Below are 25,656 nucleotides of genomic sequence, written 5' to 3'. Positions count from 1 at the left end.
TATATTTTTTTCTTTAACTGCATCATCAGGCTCTCTTATCCATGCTACCTGTTGCTAGCAAAGGGAGGTGGTTGTTACGAACACTTGGCTTCAGTGATCAAACAACTACTGTGTTAGGAAAAAATCCTGTCTTTCTGCAGCTCTGGCCTGGAACCAGCTCAGACTAGTGAGAATTCATTAAGCTGAAAAGCTCTAGGAAATGACTCTTAGAACAAATATTAACTGCATTTTGGAGCAAATTTGAGAGGATTTTGAAAAGAACAAAAATTTTAGATGTGTGGAGTACCCCCTTCAAATGTAAAATCTCTGCTCTAGATGGAAGTTACTATTTCACTGTACTTTCCAGGAAAGAGTAGACTATCACTAGTATATAATATGATCACATAGTGTACTTTTCCCTAGTTTTACTATTGGAAATGGCTACATTTTTTTGGCTGAGATTTTAAAAATAAATCTGGATTAGTCATAGAGTAAGCTTGTAATATTGCGGCCACTCTGATTACATTTTTGTAAAATTACAACAAAGAGAAGTGGCATCTGAAAGCGACAAGTGTTTGGCGATGTTAATATGATATGATGTTCTCAAACTTGTATCCACCAGTTGCAATTAGTTTTTAATCATACAGTTTAGTCTAGCACAACTGACTATTGTCTGAAGTCTGTCCTGGTTCTAAAAAAGAGTCACTGTAGAGTAGGTTTTGAGAATTTACTTTTGTTAAATATTAAGATGACTTATGAGATTTGGTTGTCTCTGGCTTTTTAGCTGCCTGTGGCCCTGTGTTTTACTTGGCCTGGAAAGAGAAACCTGTATATCCAGACAGACAGGAGAAGATACTGTAGAATTGAAAAGCATCCGGCTAGAATCATTTCCTGTTAGAAGGTTCAGAGCCAATGGGATTTGTATGGTTTCATAATAAACAGTATAAATAAGCAGTATACAGAACAGTAGATGCTCTGCTTCTCACTGTGAATACTGCAGGTAGATCCGTTATGCACTTCATGGATTACTTCCATGTCTTGCTCTTTTGTTGTGGAGCATCCTTATGATAGATGAATTTATACAGCAAGACAACTGCACAGTAGCTTCTGTTTTTTTGTTGTTTTGGTTTTTTTTTGTTTTGGTTTGGTTTTTATTAGTGATGCAGTGTTCAGGTTTGGGGTAGAAGTATTTTTATGCCTGCATTTAAAAATATCTTTCAAAAGCTTCATTAATAAGATGAGAAATTAGATTAATCATTTGATTTGCATTGTTTGTACCCATAGGGAAAAGGTGGGGCAAAAACTCTTATGAACACTATCATGCAATTGAGAAAGATATGCAATCACCCATACATGTTTCAGCACATTGAGGTAAGACTGATAGGTTTGATTTTGAGAGTTGTTTTTATTCAGATGGCTAACATAATAGAAAACTGCTGTTGAAGCTTATGTGTATGAGAGAGGACATCTCTGTCCATGTCATTTGTGCTGAAAAAGACACATCTGAAAAACACAATCATTACGGTCCCTTATTTTTAGAAACAAATGGACTAATTGCCAGTTTTTTGTTGGTAATCTGAAGTCTAGTTTTAAAGCATTTAATCTTGTAGAGACACTGTTTAAAAAGTGAAGGGTTTTTTCAATGTAAGATGTTGCAGAGCAACTTAATCTCTACTCAGACCTAATTTATCATGTAGAGATACTAGTTGAAAATGCCGTGTGTAGGATCTTTGTAACTAGCAGGCTGCTAATCTTTCACAATATCAACCAAAATTGTCCTATTCTATCCACCTTGTTTTTTCAGCAAAAATGTACTATCTATATAGCATCTCTCAATAGGATCCAAAGTACATAAATATAATCATATATCTGGAAAGATAGAAAGTGTCATAAATATTTGGAATGTAGCTACATTTATGAATGAATAATTAAGTACCTACTGTGATGTATTATGATTGTAGTTTTCACTCTTTGTTCTCTTGCATGCTAATTAATTAAATGGAGTAGTTTGCAAATGGATCTTCCAGTAATTAGTATAAATTAATTAGGTTCTAGTGTATTTGTGATCTGGTAAAATGTATGCTGACAGAAGTTACTTCTGCAAACCATGAATTTCGAATAATAGTAGGACAAGAAAACATTAAGCAGAGCACTGTTGCTACAAGGTGAATTCTAAGAGTATGAACATAATGGAACTCAAACCCCAATGCTCGTATGTTTAATTTAATTGATATAAGAATGCATAATTTTGGGTTACTGTGTAGTTTGTAATAATATGTTTATTGCTTATAACTCTGCAGGAGTCCTTCGCTGAACATTTAGGCTACTCAAATGGCGTCATCAATGGGTAACTCTTTCAGTTTTTCCTCCTGATCATAATGTTGTATTGGAACTAATGTATCACATTCTTTTTCTAGAAGGTACATAGTAACAAACTTGAGCAATTTATAGAAAGGCAGAGGAGGCACAGGGCACATACCTAGCACAAAAGATAGCAGTACTAGAAGTGTTATGTGAGCTTTTTATGACTTTCTATCGAGGACAGGCAGAGAAGAATGTAAACTGGTGTCTTACTTTCACCTTATTTTGAAATAGCTTATATACCATCTGAAATTCATTGGAATGACTCTTCAGAGATAGCAGTTGGGATTTTCTTCTCTTTCTTGTTACTTTTGCCTTCTGCTTTTCCCTCTTTGCCATCATTATTCCAAATGAGAGTAGCATTTTTTCCATTATTTGAAATGAAATAGATATAAATTTTGTTCTTGGCACTTCTTTGTGCAACTGTCTAGAAATGGATGCTTTCTAAAGGAAGGATGTGTGTCTTCTACCTGACCCCCTTCCTGTTCAGGTGTTAATGACTTTTTTTTTTTTTTCCTTAACTAGTATACCAGACTGTTTGTCTCCTTAACTAGTATAACAGACTACTTGTCTCCTAAACAGTTTAGTCTTTTGCTGATTATGTATGTATGTGTATCAGAAGGCCGTGTATCTTGTGGAGATAAATATGTCGTTGCTAATGATAAATCATATTTTGAGAGTACAGACTCAAGGTTAGAAAATAGTTATGTGAAATTTATTTTTGTAAAGTGTGTCACTGTGATGCTGATTTAGACAACCTGTTTACTTCCATTAATTTTCTCAGTTACAATTGAATTTCAGTGATAAAAGTCTGTTTTGCAATTCCTAGCATAGAAGACAGAAGAGCAGCTAATCAAAGCAACCTAAACATTGTTCAGGACTACTAAGGTTATATGGCTAAAGAGTATATCCTCTCTCAGACTCCTCCTATTATCTCTGTATATTAGTTCAGTTTGGAATATTTCACTTTCATGTGCATAGTAGTTGAGTGGGAAGGTAATTGTTTTGAACACGTGCCTGATGAATACAGCTTAAGCTGCAGTAAATGCCAGTTGTAAACAAAACTAGCAGATGAATGTCTTAACTGTTATAATGCCTGTCTAACTGAGAAATAATGTTCGTTTTGATAAATAATGAAACAGACTTGAGTTTCATAAAGGAAGTTATTCTGTGTGGTTGAAAGTCCGCACAATTTTTGTAATTGAAGAAAAATCTTTTCCAAACGTGAATTCACATGGGTGTTTATTTTTGTATTTTAATGAACATAAACAATTTTAAAGAGAGAAAAGTGCTGTTAGCCTTCTTTATCTTAAATTAATGTCTCTGTTATACTCTGACATGATAATGACTAAAAACTTTTCTAAATGTGGGCTCATTCTGGTATTTACTGTGCTTTTTCTCTTCAACAGAGCTGAACTTTATCGGGCCTCCGGGAAGTTTGAGCTACTCGATCGTATTCTACCAAAGTTACGCGCTACTAACCATCGTGTGCTTCTTTTCTGTCAAATGACGTCACTCATGACCATTATGGAGGACTACTTTGCCTTTCGGAATTTCCTTTATCTGCGTCTTGATGGTAAGCTAAATGAAAAAAAAGGATAAATAATAATTTAGGAGGTAGCATGCTTTATTAGTTTGGGCATGGGAGACCTAGGTTCTCTTCCTAGTGTCTTCCTAGCACACCAGTGCTGTGATGTGACTATACAAAAGTGTAAACAGGTTCAAAAAAGGATTTGACAAATCCATGAAGGAAGAGTCTGCTGTATCATGAAGTTACGGCAGTAGACCGTTAAGAGCTGTAGCTTACTAGAATTTTCCCTGTTTTTACTGAGCTAGATGTACTTTTGCCTCTCTCAGTAGAGTTGATCTTAAGTGATTCTCCCTGGCTCTTTGATTGATTTATTTCCTGTGTTTAACCTGCAAACCATTTGGTCAAGGGATTGTTTTTACAAATGCTCAGGAATGCAGATAATGTAGAGATTTGACGTGTAGGGGCTGGTCTCTTTTTCAAACAAGGTTTAAAATCCAGGGTCCCAGTCAGGTGTCACTAAGTTGCCTGAAAGTATTCTCATGATGAGAGATTATAATGCCAGTGTTTTGCCTATATGCCAGTGGAGTTAATTAATTTGTACCTGTTTAAAGTTTGACTGTGGCTCTCCACAGGATAGCTGAATTTCAGTGACAAGTAAAGTAGTATCTGTAGTTTTCTTCCTGGATTTCACAGGGAGGTCAGTAGCCTCAATTACTTATGTGTAGATATGTTTTATTACATTTGAATGAAAAGGTGGTTTAGAAACATGGTGGAGTAATATTAAAAGGAAAATAACTAAAAATAGCATATCGCTTCTGAGGCTTAAACCTGTTTGAAAGACGTTTCCATTTTGGCCTTCTTCCATGTTGGTGATCTCTGCCTCATACTAGCCTTCTTAAATATTGATGTTTACTTAATGTATTTCTCTCTCACATTATAGTATTCCATAGGGTCAGCAGCATTTATCAGAATACATTTTTAATAGAAAAGCAACGATTTAAGAAAAATTTAAAGAATAGCATGAATAAAGTGAGAGTTGAAGGTCCTTTTGAATATTCTTTTACAGCATTTTAAGTTGACTGTTTGCTTCATGCTTTATTTGGAAGCAAAAGAAATGCTAAAAAGTATTTTCGTCCTTTACAAATATTAATGAACGTAAACTTGAAATGCTATTATCAACAAATGTAAAATGGGGTAATGAAACTGAGACACAAATGAGCTGTCTCACTGTGCCACAGGATGCCTGTGTCAGAACTGGCTGAAGAACATAGTACCATGCTAACAAAACCCTCCTTGCACCTCTGGCCTGCAAGTGTTTTAATGCTTCCATTCAAGAAAGATGAATTATAGTACGTTTAAAATGTTTTAGATTACTTTACAGCATGTATTTTTAAATTAATTCTTTTTCATGCTAGAATGTCTATCGCAACATGCAGTATGGTAAATATAGCTCCTTGTTTTCTTTAAGGTTTTGCAGGTAATTGATAAAATTAGTGAGATTAACCCTTTTTTCTTCTATTCCAGTTCTGTCATGACAGATACCTTCCATGCTGGAATGTAATATATCTGTAGATTCTATCCATCTGTCTTCTCACGTAGAGTGTTTTCTATCCAAGTCATGTGCTTCCTAAGGGAATGGGTTTCTGTGGGCCAGCAGTTTGTCTGTGTGATTGTGATGGCTCTGGCTGGGATAAAGTTAACTTTCCTTCTAGCAGCCCGTATAGTGCTATGCTTTGCATTTGTGGCTAGGCAGGGTTGATAACACACCAGTGATAACACTCCAGTGTTTTGGCTATTGCTGAGCAGTGCTTGCGCAGTGTCAAGGCTTTCTCTCAAAACCACCCCTCCACCCGCAAGGCCTATAGGCTGAGGGTGAGCTGGGACCCGGCTGGGACAGCTGAGCCAAACTGACCAAAGGGACATGCTCAGCAATAAAAGCTGAGGGAAAGGAAGAGTATTCAGGGACATTCCTCATTACAGAGTTTGTCTTCCGAAGTAACCATTACGGGTGCTGAGACTCTGCTTTCCAGTAAGTGGCTGGACATCTGCCTGCTGATGGGAAGTAGTAAATAAATTCCTCTTTTTGCTTTGCTTGCATGCACAGCTTTTGCTTCTATTAAACTGTCTTTATCTCAGCCCAGGAGCTTTTCCATCTTATTTCCTCCCCCTGTACTGTTGAGGAGCTCTCTTCTATTTGTGTATAGTAACTTCAGTTGAAATTTATGTGAGTCATAGAAAGGCATAACAATGTTAGCCAACATTTTAAAGTGCACTTTTGAAATGTCAAAAAAAATATTTTAAAAAGGTATTTAGAAGTCTGCCTCTTAGATGTTATAGGCAGTTGACCAAAACATTCGTGGCCAGTGTTAATTCTGTATTATGGAACGTGTAGCAGAGATGGCAAAGAGCAAGTGAGCTAAAATTTCCCTTCCACATGTACCTTTAGCAACTGACATTGTGCTTACATTTTTTCAGTTCACAATCTTTGTTATAGGGTATTTTTTTAAATTTCTTTTCAGGCACAACAAAATCAGAGGATCGAGCTGCTCTGTTGAAGAAGTTCAATGAACCTGGGTCACAATACTTTATCTTCTTGCTGAGTACAAGAGCTGGAGGGCTAGGCTTAAATCTCCAAGCTGCTGACACTGTTATAATCTTTGATAGTGACTGGAATCCTCATCAGGTTATTTTTATTTACTTATCTTCATGAAATGTGCAAAGAATTAATAATGAATTTTTGGGTTGCTTCTTTAAATTAAGGATATAGCCTACGGTGAAAGGAATAGATCCGGGTAAGTCATAAAATACTGCTTTCAGAGGAATTAGTGAGGCAAACTGCTACAATCAGGAAATGTTTTGGTTTGAATCAGTGAAGTAATTCTGTGTATATGTTTTATCTGAGTCTCAGGGAATCCTCAGAGCTAGGGGCCTTGTAGACCTGCTTCATTTGTATAACGGTACTCATTCTTTAACCCTTAGGATATTAATAAGTAACTCCCCATTTTGAGTCTTTGGTAAGTAAGTTGCAGTATTTTAGTACAGGCTGTGCAGACCACTGCCTGTCTCAGGAAATTAAGGGCCGTATGAGTGCAGCAGTCTTGGCCTGAGACACTGAATTTACGCTGTTAGTGTGGGTGGGTAGTAGTGAGTACAGGTCACCGGGAAAAGAGGGTATCAAGCCACTTTGGCTTATTTAAAAAAGTCAGAGCAGGTAACTGAGGTCTGTCGTTGTCACTTAGTGCCTTTTTTTAAAAAAAAAAACAACATAAGTTAGGTATCTCTGGAAGTACATAGCTATGTGTGTGTTTTCAGGTATTGTGCAAATATATGCAAATCACATCATAGTTAATGGCCACATGTCAAAGTAAGGGAAGTGAGACTAAAAGGAGTTTTACATAGAACTTTCAAGGCAGCACTCCCATAGATGCCATGGTGACCAATTTAAAGCAACGCTTAAGAAATTTGGAGCAATTATATTTAGAGGTTTTAAAAGCGGCTCAGAAAGCACTTCATTGCCTGTTTTCCTTTTTTTTCTCTACATTAAGAAATTTCTGTGTTGTGAGGTAGCACAAAACTGTGATAGCGTTTTGAAGTTAGGTACCCTTCATTATCTGACTCTGCTGAAGCAGAAACATGTCATCTATAGGAGTTAATAGATTTCTCTTTTCCCCAAAGAAAACAGGTAAGATTTTGGATTAATAAAAGAAATTCTTTACTTGTCACCTGCAGTGTACTTTTTACTTCCACCATTTCTAAGTGCAGTCACCTGACCAAAAAATAGTTACATTGATTCACAGTCTTGTATATATGAACTTTCATATTTAAGCTGGTTTAACACAGATATTCCAAGTTAAAAGCCAATTCAACAGATCAAATAATTTTTAGTTAATGTATATAAGAATTAGCAATGGCCTTTAGTAGATAAGTTTATGTATGGGTTTTGTCCTAGTAATTTTGTTGCTTGCTTTTCCTGCAGTCAAGAGATATTTTACTTTAGGGTTCATTCTGGGTTGGGAGGCCATGAGCTTTGAATAGAAGGGAAAAAATAAATACATCAGCCCATCTCAGTCACTGCACATGCTTTCAAGAAGTTTTCCCCCTACCTGGGTCTGATGAAGATTTGGGAAAGAAAACAATGAGGAATGAACTATACAAATTGTGGTGGACTGTCATTTGAGTACTTCCTTTTTATACCAAAAAGCATTCAGCATTATAATGTCCTTTAAGCAGAGAACAATTTCTGTAGCACACTTCTCTGTGTTCTTTGCCTAATAGGACTTGCAGGCCCAAGATAGAGCTCACCGAATTGGTCAGCAGAACGAAGTTCGAGTCTTGCGACTGTGCACTGTGAACAGTGTGGAAGAGAAGATACTTGCTGCTGCAAAGTATAAGTTGAACGTAGATCAAAAAGTTATTCAGGCTGGAATGTTTGATCAGAAATCTTCAAGCCATGAAAGGAGAGCCTTCCTACAGGCTATATTGGAGCATGAAGAAGAAAATGAGGTAAGGTAGTTAAAAATAGTAAGAGGAAGTTTCAGGAAGCACTGAGTGTATTTTTTTCATCAGTTACAAAGATTGTAATCTTCTTTGAAATTATAAATATCATCATATTCTCACCATCCAGTCAAAGAAACAACTTCATTTTTCTCTCTTTTTTTTTTTTGGTCCCCGTAATATATTATAATGTGATGGCTATGATGTAATGGTTATGATTAAATCTTAGTGTAGAATTAGGCATTGTAACTTAAACCCATTCCTCCCTTTCATAATTTTGGTAAAAAATTGTATTCAAACAAAGATTTTTTCCAAAACAGGTTATAAAACACTTCCTGAATCCCATTTATATGTTAAACTAGGTAATCTGATTTTCAGACATGCTGAGCAACTAGCACTGCCTAGGTTCAATCATGAAAGAACCTGCTTACTATGCTTCTTTTGGATCCTGGGTAGGAGTTAAGATCTACTTTGATGTGCTTTGGGCTTAGGGCGAGCCAGCAAAATGACTGTTTCTCTCTGGTGCTGTGTCCAACCTGGACTTCTGGTGACCACTTCCTTTTCAAGAAACAATTAGCTGTTTAAAAACAACTGTCAAGTCTTTCCTTATAATAGTGGCAAGTGAGGTTACAGAATCACTGACTGTATGTCCATATCTTTTCATTATGCTCTTCTCTGGAATTGTGATTGTGGAAGGATGAGCCCCTTCTTTTACCTGTCACTGCAATCTCTTCTCTTTACGTGAACAGAGTTCAGTGTTTGGATGAAAGCCGCATTTGGGAGAGAGTGTATAAATGTATCAATTATACTGAAGATACAGACAAAAAAATCCCATTCTGTAATGACTTTTTCCCCACCTTGAAAACATCTTGTACTGGTTAAAGACGCAACAATTTCAAGACTAGTTTTGCCTCTGAGTATGCCTTGTACATCTGAATATGGTGCACACTGAAAGAAAAGAAGATTCTGTAGTCTGTGTTTCACAGGCATCCTTCATTATGCAGTGTAAAACTTCAAAGACTAAGGAGTTTACTTCTTCAATAATTAAACCTTTTGTGTGAACTGTCTTCTTGTGTATTTAGAAAAAGCTAGTACATCATTAAAATAAGAGTTTTCTATTGTTGTTTTAGTATTTTTCATAAGAAATGAAAGAAGAGTGACAAACAGTTTTATCAATAATTGTCTTTTATTTAGGGTGTGAATGCAGAAATGGCATGATGTATATGTACCTTTTTTTGATTAAGTAAAACTGTAGTTATCAAGCAGTCAGCACCATCTGTATATAGAGTAGATAGATGAACTTGAAACCAATAGACATTTTCAGCAAGCCTGTGGATTTGTTTTTAGAAGTGACATAATTTTGTTACATTTTCAGAGCCCTGGAAAATATCTGAAAATGTTTCAAAAGTCAGGACTGTACTTCAGGCCTACTTGACATGTCTTATTGCTTAGATGACTGCAGAGCAATCTGCTTCTTTTGTGTTGTTTAAATACACTTGGTCTGCAAGACTGAAGCAAGCACAGATTTAACCAAGGTTTGCTTCCCATAACCTAGCATAAGTCTTTAAAGCAAGCATTGGTGTTGCAGTCTGACTTCTAACAGTGAGACTGAAGCTGTGAGGCTTACAAGTAAAAATCTCTTTGTGAACAGACACTATGCAAAACTTTGCCCAAATGCTGAAACTGCTGAGGGAGTAAGAGGTATTGAATTTGCACCGTCCTGCACTGGTCAGACATTGCTTCTTCATTGCAACAGCACTGGAAACAAAATTTCAGCACCAAATGAGAGACTGGCAAGAAAAAGTAAATCTCTCAGTTAAAAGTTATTAATATCAAAACAACTTTGACTTGCAAATACGGACTAGCACATCTAATAAAGAGATTGTTTAGTGACCAGCTAGTTCAATATTGCCATGCTAAGCATGCTTTAAACTTGCATGTCAAAGCTTTTCACACTTGTATGTAGAGCACAGTATTCTATTTATACTTTCTTAGTAGTTTTCATAAATTCAGCATCAAAACTCCTCTGATTTTCTTTCTTTTTTCCTCTCCTTTTTGCTCTGTTTTTTCTTTTTAGCAGTACTAGATAAAGAGGTAATTTCTGTGTATTTAGAAAGATATATTAGAATAATACGAATCTATGACAAGTGATTAGAAGTAACTTGTTCATGGAGGCATTTTTTGTTGGCACTGGTGTTTATAAATTTTTCTCCTGCCAAGCCTACCTGGTTGGCAGCAGGATTATTTAGACTAACCACAGATGATGTGGACACTGTTGCTACAGCTTCTGCTGTGGGATCCCTTATTCTTTTCAGGTCACAAGTTGCTCTGTTTGAGATGATAGGAAGCATGTGAAACTTTGATGAGGGTCGCATTCTTCACTGATCATAAAAGAAGAGATCTGTACTCTTTTTTTTCTCTAAGTGTATAACTATGTAACTTCCTTTTCTTGAATGTTGAAGGAGCACTGACTAGAAGTGAAAAGACCTAGCTCTCTATCGTTTTCCAGTTGCTTTTTTCATGTTAAAATTTAAATTATATGTACATTCAGGTACAGAGGTGTTCACGGGGAATTGCATTAATAGAACTGTATTTTTTTGAGATGTAGAAATCTTGCCCGTGCAGGGGAAATGAGATGTGTGGCTATAGATAAAGGCCTTGTCTTTTTCTTTCTGGGAAAAAAGCAAGCTACAGAATGTTATTTTTTTGGGTGCTATATGCAGCATTCTATACTTCCATTTCAGTGAGTACAAAACGTGAGGTTTCATGAAAAATTCTAGGTCTGCAGCATGCTGTAACGTAGATTCAGTAAGCCCTATGTAGGAACCAGTCTGTAGTTTTATTGTTTCGATTGACCAGTAGTCAGATTTGAAATGCCATGTGCTTTCAAAATAATTCAGGGAGGGAAACTGAACATTTTGGACTCTGTTAAAATGGGTATCATAGCTGTGTTTAGCTTTAACGTTTTATTTGAATTCTACAGTTGTAAATTGTTTTTCCAAGGACTGTTTCTGTTTTTATGAAATAATTCATTTTGTCTGAAGTCAGAGGTTCCCATCTTAATTTGAAAGCAGATAATGGTCAAGAGAAAGAGGGATTCAGCAGGGTTTTTTTCCAGTATAATGGCGTTTCATTTTTTTCATTTAACCAGGACTTTTTCATTCTCCTTGCTTTGACAGCAAAGACCTCATAATGCAGAATGGTATTTCTGAGGGAGTACTGTAGAACAGCAGAACGGAAATGCATATATTTTAACTGAAGCACTAACTGTGCTTCTGACCCAGGAAAACCACAACCCAAAATTTCCTGGTTGCGTATTTGCTCATTTCCTCATTCTCAATTTATGAAGGTGGTAATAAGTCCCAATTGTCTCTCTAATTATGTCTATTTTGCGTTACTTCTGAATCACTGAACTCTTTAAAAGTTTTAGTTTCATTTTTTGAGTGTTTCACACGTGTCATGACAGAAGGAGGGTCAGTGCAACACTGACCTGTTGGAGGCTGTTACTTCAGGTTGCATGTAGCTTCTTTCTAATACCTTTATCCATATCTGTAACCAGGAGGAAGATGAAGTTCCTGATGATGAGACTCTGAATCAGATGATTGCTCGACGTGAGGAGGAATTTGATCTGTTTATGGTAAGGATGATATGATCATAAGTAGAATATCTTGTTTAGTGCTTTTAACAAAGGCCTTAACCTTTTGTCATTGAAATTTTGAAAAAATACGTGGGAGGAATAGGCTTTATTTACTTGCATTGTTTAGCTGTGGAAAGAAGGATAGTCTACTTAAATACAGAGTTCCTCACATGACAGGAAGACTTCACAGATCCTTGCAGACAGTATAGTGGAACAGTGCCGATCTGGAGGGAGAGTCTGGCACAACCTGAGAAATTTACAGTTCAAAACTGATAGTCACAGTTTGGCTTGCTAATTCTACAACATACTTTTATTTTTCAACATTTATTCTGACTTTTGTGCTATGATATTGGCAAGGACAACTACAGGAACTTTAACAAGAGAGTAAATCAGCATGCTGACAGTGCTGTTTTCTTTGTGAATTAACTGGGCTTTGCTAATGGTTTTGTCAAGGGCCTGGTTAGCTGCATCTCTGCTGCTACAACTGTTGAACAGTTACTGAAGTAGAGCTAGTGACAGTGGTTCAAATGCAAGTAACTAATTTTTATTAGTACTTCCCTTTTTGTTAGTGCTGCTACAACACTGATGAAATGATTACTAAAATGTCAGTGTGGGCACAGCTCTTGCCTTTTAGTGTGTGTACAGTGTGCGGATTGCTTGAGGACCTTTGAGAGTCGCTGACACAGCAACAGGATACTTAAGTACTGAAGGTAAAGCACCACCTCCTCTAATTCTACAGAAGCTGCTTTGTTCTGCAAGGTGGAACAAGACAGACCTTCATAAATGCATGAATGAGAGTGTATCAGGTGGTATCCACAGAAACAACCATTGATAGGACGACAGGTTTTTAATTCCTCACCAACTTCTGCTCAAGGATTCGTCTTTAGAACTTCACTGTTACACAAGTGTGCAGGGGCCCTTTTTACATAAGTGACAGTTGTTCAGGTGCACAGTTGGCAAAGGCCATATTCCACCACATGACCATGTGTTTCGTCATTGCGGACTTGCAGTTTAGTCCTCTTCTGCTAAGTTTCATTTAATGTTATCTCAGAAGAACTGAATCCCTAAAGGTAGGCTGCACAGAAAATGAGTGCTTACAGACACCTGTCTTTTTAAACTTTCCTTCAGTGATTTGGGTGTAAGGAGATTTACATTAAGTTTGAAGGCTATTAACAGCCATTCAGTAAAACAGTTGAGGGGCCTAGAGCGAAGACAGTTTTAGCATTGTGTGGGTTGAATTTATGTTTTTCATATTAATTTACATGGAAGTTTTTAAGGGAGAGTAAAGAGTTGGATAGTAGCTAATAAAAATTTGAAGATGCAAAGCTAACACGCTTTGAAAGCCAGGGGCTGGAAAATGCTTAAGACAGAAACAGTAAAGTTAAATATTAATGGCTAAGAAATAATTTTAATTGTTAATAAAGAATTTGTTTTTCATTTTAGTAAACTTTAATTATAAAAGAAAAGTCTGAAAACCAAATTTGGCAGTCAGGGTTGTTTGTCTTCTTTTTATCAATATTTTAGGTCTTGCATAGTCAGATAAAGAGCACAAAGATAGGTTTGTATTATCCTTACCTCAGTGATACCTGTGCTGCCTCATTCCCTCTGTTAAGGTTGTGCAGATGTAATCAGAATTCAGCAAACTGCAATATCCAAGAAAAATATGTTTTGGTTTGTTCATTTAACTAGGCTTAGAGGTGTAAAAGCATGTATTTTGCTTATTTGAAGTGAGCAGTTCCAAAATAATAGGGAAGACAGCAGATTGGTTCCTTGGGAAGCTGTTCTGTGGTCGCTTTTCAGGTTAGAATTATTCTTTGGCATAGATCCTGAGATGTAGCTGTAGAGCTCAATACAGTGTTCGGAAAGAGGATGTGTGCAAGTGGACTTTGTTACCCTGACTTTTAGAGGCTCCATATGTGTAACAATAGGTGAAAACTCTAGATAGTCTCAAACTTCACACTGTCCTACTTTGTGTTCGTTGCAAATGATGCCACTTCATAACATAGTAAAAAAGATTAGAAAATATTCAGAGAAAAGTTAGTGATCTGTACAACTCTTGTCATAATAGTGTGCTTCAAGAAGTGTTACTCTCCCTGGAAAAAATTTAAAGTTATTTTAATGTTATATTTACTTAAATAAAGATTCCTGATGTAAAAACTGCCTTTCAAGTGAAAGAGTGGCCTTTCAAGGGAGGCCTCTCACCAAAATCGGTGCCAGCACTCTAGTTGTGCTAATACAGTTTATCTCCTTGAATCCAAAATGGCAGTATAGCAGCAACTGAGTGTATAAATTACTGGATTTACACTGAATGGCTTGGGTGTTTTTTTTAAGGACTATTTTAGTTATAATTTCGAAAGTTTAAGGTAATAATTCACAAGACAGCAGTGCTCTGTGTTATTTCTAAATTGGAAGTTTTAGGCCTTGAATGTGCCAGCTCTTAAAGTTCTTCACTTATGTGTAAGCATCGGTAGCATAGGACTTTTTTATTTCCAGTGGTTAGGCCTCATTGAGGAGAGTGTAAATACAATTACTTCATTAGTTACAATAAAATAAGATAGATCTGGTTTGGAAATACATGTTTTGGTAAGGCATGGGAAGGTAGGACCGGAGGTTTCCCAGAGATAAAAATGGTTTGAGTAGTATCCTAAGAATAAACAAATGGCTGTTTGTATCTCTTACATCTCAAATTAACCGAATCTTTAATTTTCCTTCGGAAGCACTGTTATTTCAGAAAACAGCTATTGAAATATACTACCTTAGAGTTCAGTCTTTGTCTTAGAGATAGAAACAGGTTCATCAGGGAAAAAAATGAAGTTTCAGCATTCACTTTATATACTTAATGTCATTATAATATGATGTCCCTGACTTCACTGAAGTTCTCTGCTAAATAATAGAGAAATCTATCCCATCTGTCCCATTTGGGCCTTCTCTCAGTGCAGGTTGCTGGTTGCCAAGTTAGCAATAAACCAAGCCACATGTCTGGCTTGAATGAGATGTTTTTTGAAATTAATTCAGATTGAATGAGATGTTCTTTAAAAGGTGAAATATGGAAGTCTGCTATAAAAAACTGAAGGCTATTCAGCCCATTCATCATTGTCTGAGGTAGCAAGGGACAGGGAAAACCTGCATATATTTATAGTTGCTTCTTGAATGTAGTTGGACCTGCAGCCAGAAGACACACATCTTACTTTTGGCTTTTCACTGAGTTTAAAAATCAGATAGGGCACCAGACAAGATGATGAAGAACACTTCTAAGACGCTGTGCCTGAGGTAGTATTTTGGGAATGCTTGTATTTGAGAAGTGCCAAGATGAGAGAAGTTTCAGCTTATTCCACAGTGCCATCATTAAGCCTCAGTTAGTAAATTTGGCTGGATTTGAGCTGTCCCTATAGATAGATAATACCTCTGAATTTATGCATGTCTGTGTCTTGGCTAGGGGTGTAATAGGATGATATGTCTGGTTGCCATCCTGTGTAAGTGCAGCATCATGCACACAAGGGAGGGGTTTGCGCATAATTGAGAAAGCATTTTACAAATGTTTACTGGCCAAAGCAGTAGCCTTTTCTGATGCGACAGCCAGTTCTGGTGCCAGTCTATTTGTGTTAGTTTTTCAGATATGAAAATTAAATCATAAAATCATAGAGTGGTTTGGGTTGGAAGGGACCGTAAAGATCATCTAGTTCCAACCCCCCTGCCATGGGCAGGGACACCTTTCCACCTTTCCACTAGACCAGGTTGCTCAAAGCCCCATCCAGCCTGGCCTTAAATAATTCCAGGGAGGGGGCATCCACAGCTTCTCTGGGCAACCTGTTGCAGTGTCTCACCACCCTCACAGTATAGAATTTCTTCCTAAAGTCTAATCTAAATCTACCCTCTTTCAGTTTAAAACTGTTCCCCCTTGTCCTATCACTACATGCCCTTGCAAAAAGTCCCTCTCCAGCTTTCCTGCAGGCCCCCTTCAGGTACTGGAGGGCTGCTAGAAGGTCTCCCCGGAGCCTTCTCTTCTCCAGGCTGAAGAGCCCCAACTCTCTCAGCCTGTCTTCATAGGAGAGGTGCTCCAGCCCTCTCATCATCTTCATGGCCCTCCTCTGGACTCTTTCCAACAGCTCCATGTCCTTCTTATGTTGGGGGGCCCCAGAGCTGAATGCAATACTTCAGGTAGGATTTCACGAGAGAAATGAAGAGGGGCAGAATCACCTCCGTCGACCTCCTGGCCACGCTGCTTTTGATGCAGCCCAGAATGTGGTTGGCCTTCTGGGCTGCAAGCACATATTGCCAGCTCATGTTGAGCTTCTCATCAACCATCACCCCCAAGTCCTTCTCCTCAGGGCTGCTCTCGATCCATTCTCTGCCCAGCCTGTATTTGTGCTTGGGATTGCCCCGACCCACATGCAGGACCTTGCACTTGGCCTTGTTGAACTTCACGCGGTTCACACGGGCCCATGTCTTAAGCCTGTCAAGGTCCCTTTGGATGGCATCCCTTCCCTCCAGTGTGTCAACTGCACCACACAGTTTGGTGTCGTCAGCAAACTTGCTGAGGGCACACTCAATCCTACTGTCCATGTCGCCAACAAAGATGTTAAAACAGTGCCAGTCCCAATACAGGCCCCTGAGGAACGCCACTCGTCACTGGTGTCCACTTGGACATCGAGCTGTTGACTGCAACTCTTTGAGTGTGACCATCCAGCTAATTCCTTATCCACTGAGTGGTCCATCCAGCAAGTCTCTCCAATTTAGAGACAAGGATGTCATGTGAGACAGTGTCAAATGCTTTGCACAAGTCCCTGCTTGATGGAGCAGTGGATGTTTTCTGCCTTGACTTCAGCAAGGCTTTTGACACTGTCTCCCACAACATCCTCATAGGAAAGCTCAGGAAGTGTGGGTTAGATGTGTGAACAGTGAAGTGGATTGAGAACTGGGTGAATGGCAGAGCTCAGAGGGTTGTCATCAGTGGTGCTGTAGCTAGTGGTGTTCCCCAGGGGTCAGTACTGGCTCCAGTCCTGTTTAACTTATTCATCAATGATCTGAACGAAGGGACAGAGTGTACACTCAGCAAGTTTGCTGATGACACAAAACTGGGAGGAGTGGCTGAGACACCAGAAGGGTGTGCTGCCATTCAGCGAGATCTGGACAGGCTGGAGAGTTGGGCGGAGAGGAACCTAGTGAAATTCAACAAAGGCAAGTGTAGGGTCCTTCACCTAGAGAGGAATAACCCCATGCACCAGTGCAGGTTGGGGGTTGACCTGCTGGAAAGCAGCTCTGCAGAGAAGGACCTGGGAGTTCTGATGGACAAGTTCACCATGAGCCAGCAATGTGCCCTTGTGGCCAGGAAGGCCGGTGGTATCCTGGGGTGCATTAGGAAGAGTGTGGCCAACAGGTCAAGGGAGGTTATCCTCCCCCTCTACGCTACCCTAGTGAGTCCACACCTGGAGTACTGTGTGCAGTTCTGGGCTCCCCAGTTCAAGAAAGATAAGGAACTACAGGAGAGAGTCCAGCGAAGGGCTACAAAGATGATGAGAGGACTGGAGCATCTCTCTCACGAGGAGAGGCAGAGGGAGCTGGGTCTGTTTAGTCTGGAGAAGACTGAGGGGGGATCTTATCAATACTTAAAAAAACCTTAGGGGCAGGTGTCAAGAGGATGGGGCCAGACTCTTCTCAGTGGTGCCCTGCAACAGGACAAGGGGTGATGGGCACAAACTGAAACATGGGAAGTTCCATCTGAATACGAGGAAAAACTTCTTTACTTTGAGAGTTACAGAGCACCAGAACGGGCTGCCCAGGGAAGGTGGGGAGTCTCCTTCTCTGGAGATATTCAAAGCCCACCTGGATGTGACCCTGTGCAACATTCTCTAGGTGAACCTGCTTTGGCAGGGGGTTGGACTAGATGATTTCCAGAGGTCCCTTCCAATCCTAACCATTCTGTGATTCTGTAATGGCCACTTGTTTGTTTTCTCTGCTTAGCAACCGACTACTGAGTGTTTAAGTGCTGTATGATTCTTCAAAAGGCCTATTTGAAAAGGCTGTTCATATTGTCTGATTTAGGCTACTTAAAAAATGCAAATGAGATTGACAGGACCATAGGAGCCTAGGCTGGTATACAGTCAATAGAGAGAGGTGGATGCTTCCTTGGGAGATTTATAAAGCCCTCACTGATCAGTCTACAGTAGGTCATGGGAATGTATCCTGAGTATCCATACCTGTTTTGAGTTAATTGCTCACTACACTTGAAACTAATTTATGTGGTTATTTCAATTTCAGCTTTAACACTTAATATTACCTTAATATTACCTTAATATTACCTTAATATTCTTAACACTTTTCCTAATCTTATCTGATATTTTTGTATGTGTTTTGGTTTTTGCCTAGTACAGCATTAAGATAGGAAAAATTCAGTGGTTTGGGCGTATTGGCATTCTGGCACTGTGTAGGCAAGCTTTTCTCTGAATTTCTTAATTCTCTCTCTGATTCCTTTTTCTAATACTAGCTTTTAAATTTTCTACTTCTGATATTCAGGCTCACAAAACTAGTGTGTTTTCAGTTATTCTTTTTAGTTACATAATAGTAACACTTAATGAGGATGTTGTCAAAGAACGATTAGTATTTCCAGATCATGTTTATGAATACATGAACTATAAAACCTGTGCAAAAAAGGAAGAGAGTTGTTTAATTAACACGACAGTGTTCTTGTGATCTGCTTTGTATCACTTAGCTGCTGTGTTTTCTCAGTTCCTTCAATAAAAGCTCGTCATGGAAGTAGTGAACTTGACTGAAAATCAACCATCAAATGTAGCTGCTTCTTTTTATAGTTGCATTTTAGAAGTATTGTGGAAGGGAAATACCTGTGAAGGACTTGGTTTAAAGTTTCAGGTGTCATTACATAGCCAGGATTTTCCATGGTTCACTTAATATTTGCCCTTGAAACTGTTTTATCCTTTCCCAACTGCCATTGCAGCGCATGGACATGGACCGTCGCAGGGAGGATGCCAGAAACCCCAAGCGTAAGCCCCGCTTGATGGAGGAGGATGAATTACCATCCTGGATTATTAAGGATGATGCTGAAGTTGAAAGACTTACGTGTGAAGAAGAAGAGGAGAAAATATTCGGAAGAGGATCCCGTCAGCGCAGGGATGTGGACTACAGTGATGCTCTCACAGAGAAACAATGGCTGCGGGTAGGTTGTCCCTTTTTTTTGTGTGTGTTTCTTTTTTTTTTTACAGTTGAAATTTATTCATTTGTGGTGGGTTTTTTTTCTTTTTGAATACTGAACAGTTGCACCAGGGAGAGCACAATGTAGTAGTTAAGGCCTAAATATCCTTATCATCCAGCTTTTGCTGCTGTGTTGAAGGTGTGAGTAAGTTTTAAGCTGCATTGCTGAAACTTAAATCAGTGTTACTAAATGCTGAGTCAGGACTGTGATAGCTTGCTATTGCAACTATTCTGTTGCCACGGATTTTGACATATTTCTTACGTCTTTAGACAATTTCATAAGTGTCATCTTTAAGGTGTATGAAGAAATCTTTTACAGTGGAGAAGACCAGTGAGCAGTATATATTACAGCTTTCTGTGCTGCAGAAGCGTAATTTTATTATTTTTTTAAGTACCTGAATTTAACTCTTTTAAGAATATGGAAACTTTCACATAAGTCTTTCTCTCATGCTATTTCATTGCCAAGTCCTGAGCATTTCTTGGCGCCACTGAGATCAAAACCCTTGATAAATGATATAAGAATTTAAGAGCTGAAGGTAAAGATTCTAAACTTAATTCACACCAAATCTGTGGTTTTGTTGTACTTGAGGATTCTTGCCGTTCTTCTGCAAAATATACATCTAATGAGTTCTAATGCCTGTGCCTTTTCAGAATGGTAGTAACAGGGGTGGTAAGGAGGTGAGGATTGATCGTGGAAAGTCTTTTCAAAACCAGGAAATTTGATAATGTTATGATTTCTGAAACATATACATAAAAGTATTGTATGTGCAAAACTAGTCTACATGGTTTGACCGAGGAAGTTTTGTCATAAATAATTACAGACTTAATGCCAACATGAATGTACAGTGTAGTTTTTGTGTATAATTTGCTGAAGGTAGGTAGAAATCTTACGTACTTCAGTTATAAACATGATGTTTGTGAGAGTGCGCTGTGCAATACTATGCTAAGAGCTAATCCAGATTCTGCTGCTGGGTGTAAAGCTTAGGGGAGCGAAGGTTTGAATGATAACATCAGTTGTAAATCTAAGCAAGTTTATGAAACTACAGGAGTTTGATACTTGACATTTTCAACTAGTCAGTGGAGAAGAAAGACCAGAAACATAAACTCCCATCTGGATTCTTGAACATTTACCCTTTCCTACAGTGGAAGTTCTTGCAGTATAGTGTACATCTACTAAAGGTCATTTTAAGCTAATTATTTTTAATGATGGCTCGATTTAACTGTGTTAAATAGTTAAATAATTATTTAACTCTTGCTGTGGCAACATAGAAGGTAGGTCCAGCTTGAATGTTTTGTGTCTTGAGTTGGCTCTGATACTTGGGTTAAGCGCTTCACTGTCAAAAAAAATCATCTAATCAATCTTCCTACTCAGGGCAGAATCAGCCAGTCCTGTGTCATTTATAATAGATGTTCATCTGATCTGTTCTTCAAGGCCTTCCCTAGCAGTGAATTTAGAAGTCCACAGGGGAATGTATTTAACTGTTTGGCTTTCCCTTATATTTTATCTGAATTTTCTTGTTGGATTTGAAGCCAGTTACTTCTTATTCTAATCACTCCGGTCATACAGAACAGGCTGCTACCTTTCTTTTTTTAACTTTTTTAACATTTCTTTATGTCAAAGAAGAGTTGTTTCCCTGTTCAGTCAATTCTTAAGGTTAACAACCACTGCTCATTCAGTCTCTTCCCATAGTTCCTGTTTTCTAGATCTCTTGATTGTTTTCACTGATTTCCCCTAGCTCTTCTACATGTGACTGATGTCTTTCTGCAAGTTTGGTCAAAACCTAGACATCAAAATTGCAGGTGCAGCCTCATTTGAATACAGAGGAGGAGTTCTTTTGTATAACTTCTAGGATACTTACACCTCACAACTAGTATTTCATTTTCTTAACAGTAAAGGTATTGACTCATGTTAAATTTTTGATCCAGTATAAGCCCTTAATCCTTTTCTGTGGAGCTGCTTTCTGGCCAGTTTTTCAGAATCATGTTTTGTGTAGTCAATCTTTCCTTCCTAGTAAGAGGATTTAGCATATGCACTTGTTGAATGATATCCAGGTATTCTTCACAAAAATTATCCTGGATTTTAAGCCTGTCCTCAGGTGAACTTCTGGTCAGCTTGGTGTTCTCTGGAGATATTGTAGGCATACTTCCTATTCTGTCATCCTAAAGACATTAAAAGCACTGGACCATTTGATAGAGAGCCATTAAGGACTATTCTGAAAACAATTTCTGACCAGTTCTCCATTTACTTGGTAGTAAATTTGCTTCTGAGACTGTTGTGTGAGGCCGGGTCAGAAACCTTGCTAGTCAAGATGATACATATACGACCCCTTTTCAACACGGCTTGTTACTCTGTTGAGAAAAATGAGTCTCCCTCCTCCTCCCTGTTGAGATGTTAAGCATGTTCCCAAATTAACTAGGTTAAAGCTAAGTCAGATTTCTTCACAATGTGTTGCAGTCACTACTGTGACTCTATTATATACGTATTCTAACTTCTTCTTTCAGGTGGACTTGAGAGCGTATTGAAACAAATGCAAGTGCAGGAACTACTAATACTTTTTAAAGTCTTTATTCAGAGGAATTGTGTTTATAGTGTAGCACTGTTTATACAGGTTCAAAATAAAAACTCCTCTCCATTGGGTGGATACTGAAATCTTAAGTCAAGACTTTTCTGAGTTTTTTCATCATCTTATTTTTAGGGGGGTAGGGGTGTGCGTGTGTGTGTAAAACAGAGTTCTTTGTCACAGCCTTTGGCCTCCCACCAACATCACTTTTACGTCTTCTTTGAGAATTTAAGTGTTTGTCTTTTTCTGTAATGACATCTCTGGAAGATTGCAGAAGAAGCAATAATAATCATGTACAACATTTTCAAGGTAATCTTTAATTATGTAAACATATAAAATTGTGATAGTTTACAAGCATTTGTATCTTATGGCTTTGTCACTGTAAGGTAACAGTATCGTGCATATTGCATGAAAACTTTGAATTAATCATTTCATGTTAACTTGGATGCAGTGAACTACTTATATCATAAAACTGGAAAAAATAGGAGAGCCAGTGAGTTCTGAATTAAGAATGGTACTTTAGTTCATAAGACACCATTTTACCCGTGTTCTGTATCATGCCATTCTCTGAAGGTAACTATAGATACTTCTATTTTTATTGCAGTGTTACGGAAGAAAGAGATTTACTAATCAGCAGCAAGGGATGCCCCTCATTTTTTCTCTTGCAGTGGCTGCTGTTACATCTTTATAGCTATCTTCTCATACAGCTTTATAGCTATCTCTGGAGCAAAACTTTCTATTTTTGACTAATAAGTTGGTTTCATAATATCAATATCCAGCCCTCAGCTGTCTCTTTCTTTGTGTGTCTTGGGGAAGTTGACTAGAACTCTTCTTTTCCAAGGAGCTTTGCCTCAATCAGCAGCCACAACTCAGACTGTGGAGATAGGCCACCTGGTCCTTTTCGATTAGACCCTGACCCCTCTGCTGATACATCCAGCACTGAAGAGTCTAGTTAAGGTCATGGCAGATCCCCACAGAATGTGTCATACACATCAAGGTCTATATGCATGCATGTATGCTGACCAAGTAGGTCAGCTGCTCTGAACAACCTGTAATTCGGTCACAGCCTCCCAGGGAAGCTGTAAGACACAACTGAGCTTCATCACTAGCTGTCGCTGTAGCCTGCTGTTCTTTAACTGTTGGCATGACAACCATATTTCCTAAAAAAAAACAGGAGGGAGTAGTTTGCTTCCTGATCCTACGAAGCATTTATATTCTGGAAGTATTTCATGCTTTAGCAGATTCTATCCCTGCACCACTTCTAACAGGACTACAAAATACTTTGCTGGATCCCATGGTAGTTTATTTTGTCAAGGGGTCATCTACTAAGGGGGCTCCATTGCTTAGGGCAGGCTTCAAGAATCAGAGGATGTGTTTGAGTAGGTACAATACTCTTGAGACAGTTGCACCGGGATTCAGCTTCTCATTCCATTTAGTTGCTGGCTAGGTGACATGAATGAAGTTTTATTCCCTAGTTTTATTCCTTAGTTGTGCAGTCATTTGAAATAGCTTTGCATGTTGGCCAGGGAAGCATACTTGAGTCCAAAATGAGCAGTATCTCGTTTACTTCATGCAGATGTGCAAAAGTTAACTATTGTGGACTACTTGTTTTGCTGATCTAAAAATTGTAAGTGAAATTCAAGTATTTGGTCTGTAATTAGTCAATCTTATTTAAACTTAAAGAAAACTAGGACTGGCTTTCATACATACAGAATATCTGGTGAATACTGTTTAACATAGTTGTGACATAAATTTTATTTGCTTTTCTGTTTGTTTACTAACTAAGGTAAATAGGTTATGTAATAAATCAAACTACCTAGCAGGAAAATGTTGGGCACGTTTTCAACTGTTCATCACCTGGAACTTTACATAACTTTTTAATTTTACACACTCTCTAATAGTCTGTTAAAAGTTAGGTCTGGCATCAGAGGTAATAAAGTTGGGCCAGCTTATTACTGCAACTTGACATAAATTACTAAAAGTTTTTCAGTTAGTTTTGTGTTTACTGAGAGAGCTTCACTTTTATGAATACAACTTTAGAATCAATACTAAGAAGATATTTTAAGACATTGTTTTGCAAACTGTGATGGTAGAGTTTGATCTTACAGAGTCTTCGTTAGCTTCTGAAATAGCTGCATGGAAAATCAGCATTACATTCAATAATTGTTTTAGCTTCACTTTTCATCTACTGGTTCTTACTTTTAATTGTAATGAAGGTTTTTTATATAGTCTATATTGCAGGCTGAGATTCTGTGAAGGAGGAGAAAAGAAATAACCTTTTACCCAGTGTGTGTTTATCTGCATAGTTCATGTACGTGATAGCCCTCTACCCCTGGTGTTCTCTCTGCCTTACTCCTCGATACCATTTCTGGTTACAATTGCAAAGTTTCCTGACTTGCTGCTAAACCTGTTTAACAGTTGAGTAAGTGAGTATTTGCCCAGGGCATTTGAAGAAAATTGCATTCTGATCTAAACTCTGCTCTGTAGTATTGGGTTGCAGATTCAATTGAATTTGTAAAGCTGTAGGGGAAAACAAGTCACATTTATTAAAAGACTTTGTCACTGGAGGCTTAAAAAGTCCACTGTCCCAGGATATTGTCTATTTTGTGACCAGCAATCATCCGGATGGCCCAGGTTCTATTTTTTAATGTGCAAGGTGAGGCTGATAAGCTTTATGCAGGTGGAAGCTGAATTCTTGAAAGATTAGGAAGTTGGACATGACTTAAGGCCTCACGAAGCCAAGCCATTTTTGTGTTCTGAGTATTACTATCTATCTTTCATGCCCTTTTCAGGAAATTCAGTTCAGAATCTATTTAAGAAAAGGAAATAATGGCTACTTTTAAGTTGCAGTGAAATTAAAACCAATGAAGTAGTTTAGATGAAAAGGGCTTTTCTTGGCTTTCGATGTATGAGAGGGAATTTCAGTGCATCTACTTGATAGCTTTGGTTCTCTATTTTGGCAAGATGGGTTTGATAGTTTATAAAGAACAGAACTTGGTTTATACTCTGGGTATGTTTCTCAGAATCTGAAGGCAGGATTGAGAGTATTCATTTTGGAAACGACCAAAGTACTTTGAAATGCCCCTCTAATATTTGAGAGAGATAGTAAGGCAATTTTTGGTGTTCCAGAAATAGTTTTTGTGCGAGAAAGACCTTGAGTCGGGAAATCTGAACAGCTGTTTCAGAGGCATACCTATCAGTAGAACATCTTGCCATATTGTCATAGGGTTCTTTTTTTTCAGTCTGTGATTTTGTCTGTATGATGTTACATGTAAAGTACCATAATGAAAATTAACACAGTTTTGATTGGAATTGTACATGTTCTACCCTAGAAAACGTCAGAATAATAGTGTCATATAAACACCTTTCTGTATTTTTAAAAAATGTGAGTAGTATTTATTAGATTAAAATAAACTGCATTTTCTTTGAAATAGCTATACTTTTCTGACATACCAAGTTTATATAGCCTGGCAACCATGAGTTAAAACTCTGAGTTTCAGGCTTTGTTATTTTATTATTGTTTCAGGTGCAAAATTTTGCATGAAAAAGTTAGGCCCTGTGGTTAAGATGCCTTAACTACTTTTCATGTGGAACGTCAAAATTCAAATCAACTTCCAAAACTGAAACACAAAAAACTATTAAATACTTCACAAAATTCACAAAAAAAGGAGGTCTGTTTTAAAAGTTTAAAACATCACTGTTGCTAGGGGCATTTGGCAACTGAAAGAGAAGCAGCAAACATTTTAATACTTGGGTGCACTACATTGTTATGTTCTCTGACGTGCCTTGACAGTGATGATAGGTCATATGCAGCAAGTGACCTTTTGTCACCTATCAAACTTTTGAATAGAGGCAATAAATTTCCCTATGTCTATTTGCATTTACAA

At 38.0% G+C, this 25,656-nt stretch overlaps 1 protein-coding gene across 7 annotated transcripts in view; it reads left to right on the top strand.

Moving 5' to 3' along the window:
* The window catches only part of SMARCA2 (SWI/SNF related, matrix associated, actin dependent regulator of chromatin, subfamily a, member 2), a 131,075-nt gene that overhangs the window by 74,525 nt on the left and 30,894 nt on the right, over positions 1–25,656 (top strand). For all 7 annotated transcript variants that reach the window (XM_068422290.1, XM_068422285.1, XM_068422286.1 and 4 more), the window contains 7 exons: positions 1,264–1,350; positions 2,280–2,326; positions 3,750–3,916; positions 6,391–6,554; positions 8,147–8,374; positions 11,925–12,002; positions 18,955–19,173. In XM_068422290.1, coding sequence (XP_068278391.1) covers positions 1,264–1,350; positions 2,280–2,326; positions 3,750–3,916; positions 6,391–6,554; positions 8,147–8,374; positions 11,925–12,002; positions 18,955–19,173 — 990 coding nt within the window. The remainder of the gene's footprint in view (positions 1–1,263; positions 1,351–2,279; positions 2,327–3,749; positions 3,917–6,390; positions 6,555–8,146; positions 8,375–11,924; positions 12,003–18,954; positions 19,174–25,656) is intronic.

This window comes from Nyctibius grandis, chromosome Z (genome assembly GCF_013368605.1).
Source record: "Nyctibius grandis isolate bNycGra1 chromosome Z, bNycGra1.pri, whole genome shotgun sequence".
NCBI lineage: Eukaryota > Metazoa > Chordata > Aves > Nyctibiiformes > Nyctibiidae > Nyctibius > Nyctibius grandis.
The sequence above is the reverse complement of the archived record's forward strand: the minus strand, read 5'-3'. Positions and strand labels throughout refer to the sequence as shown.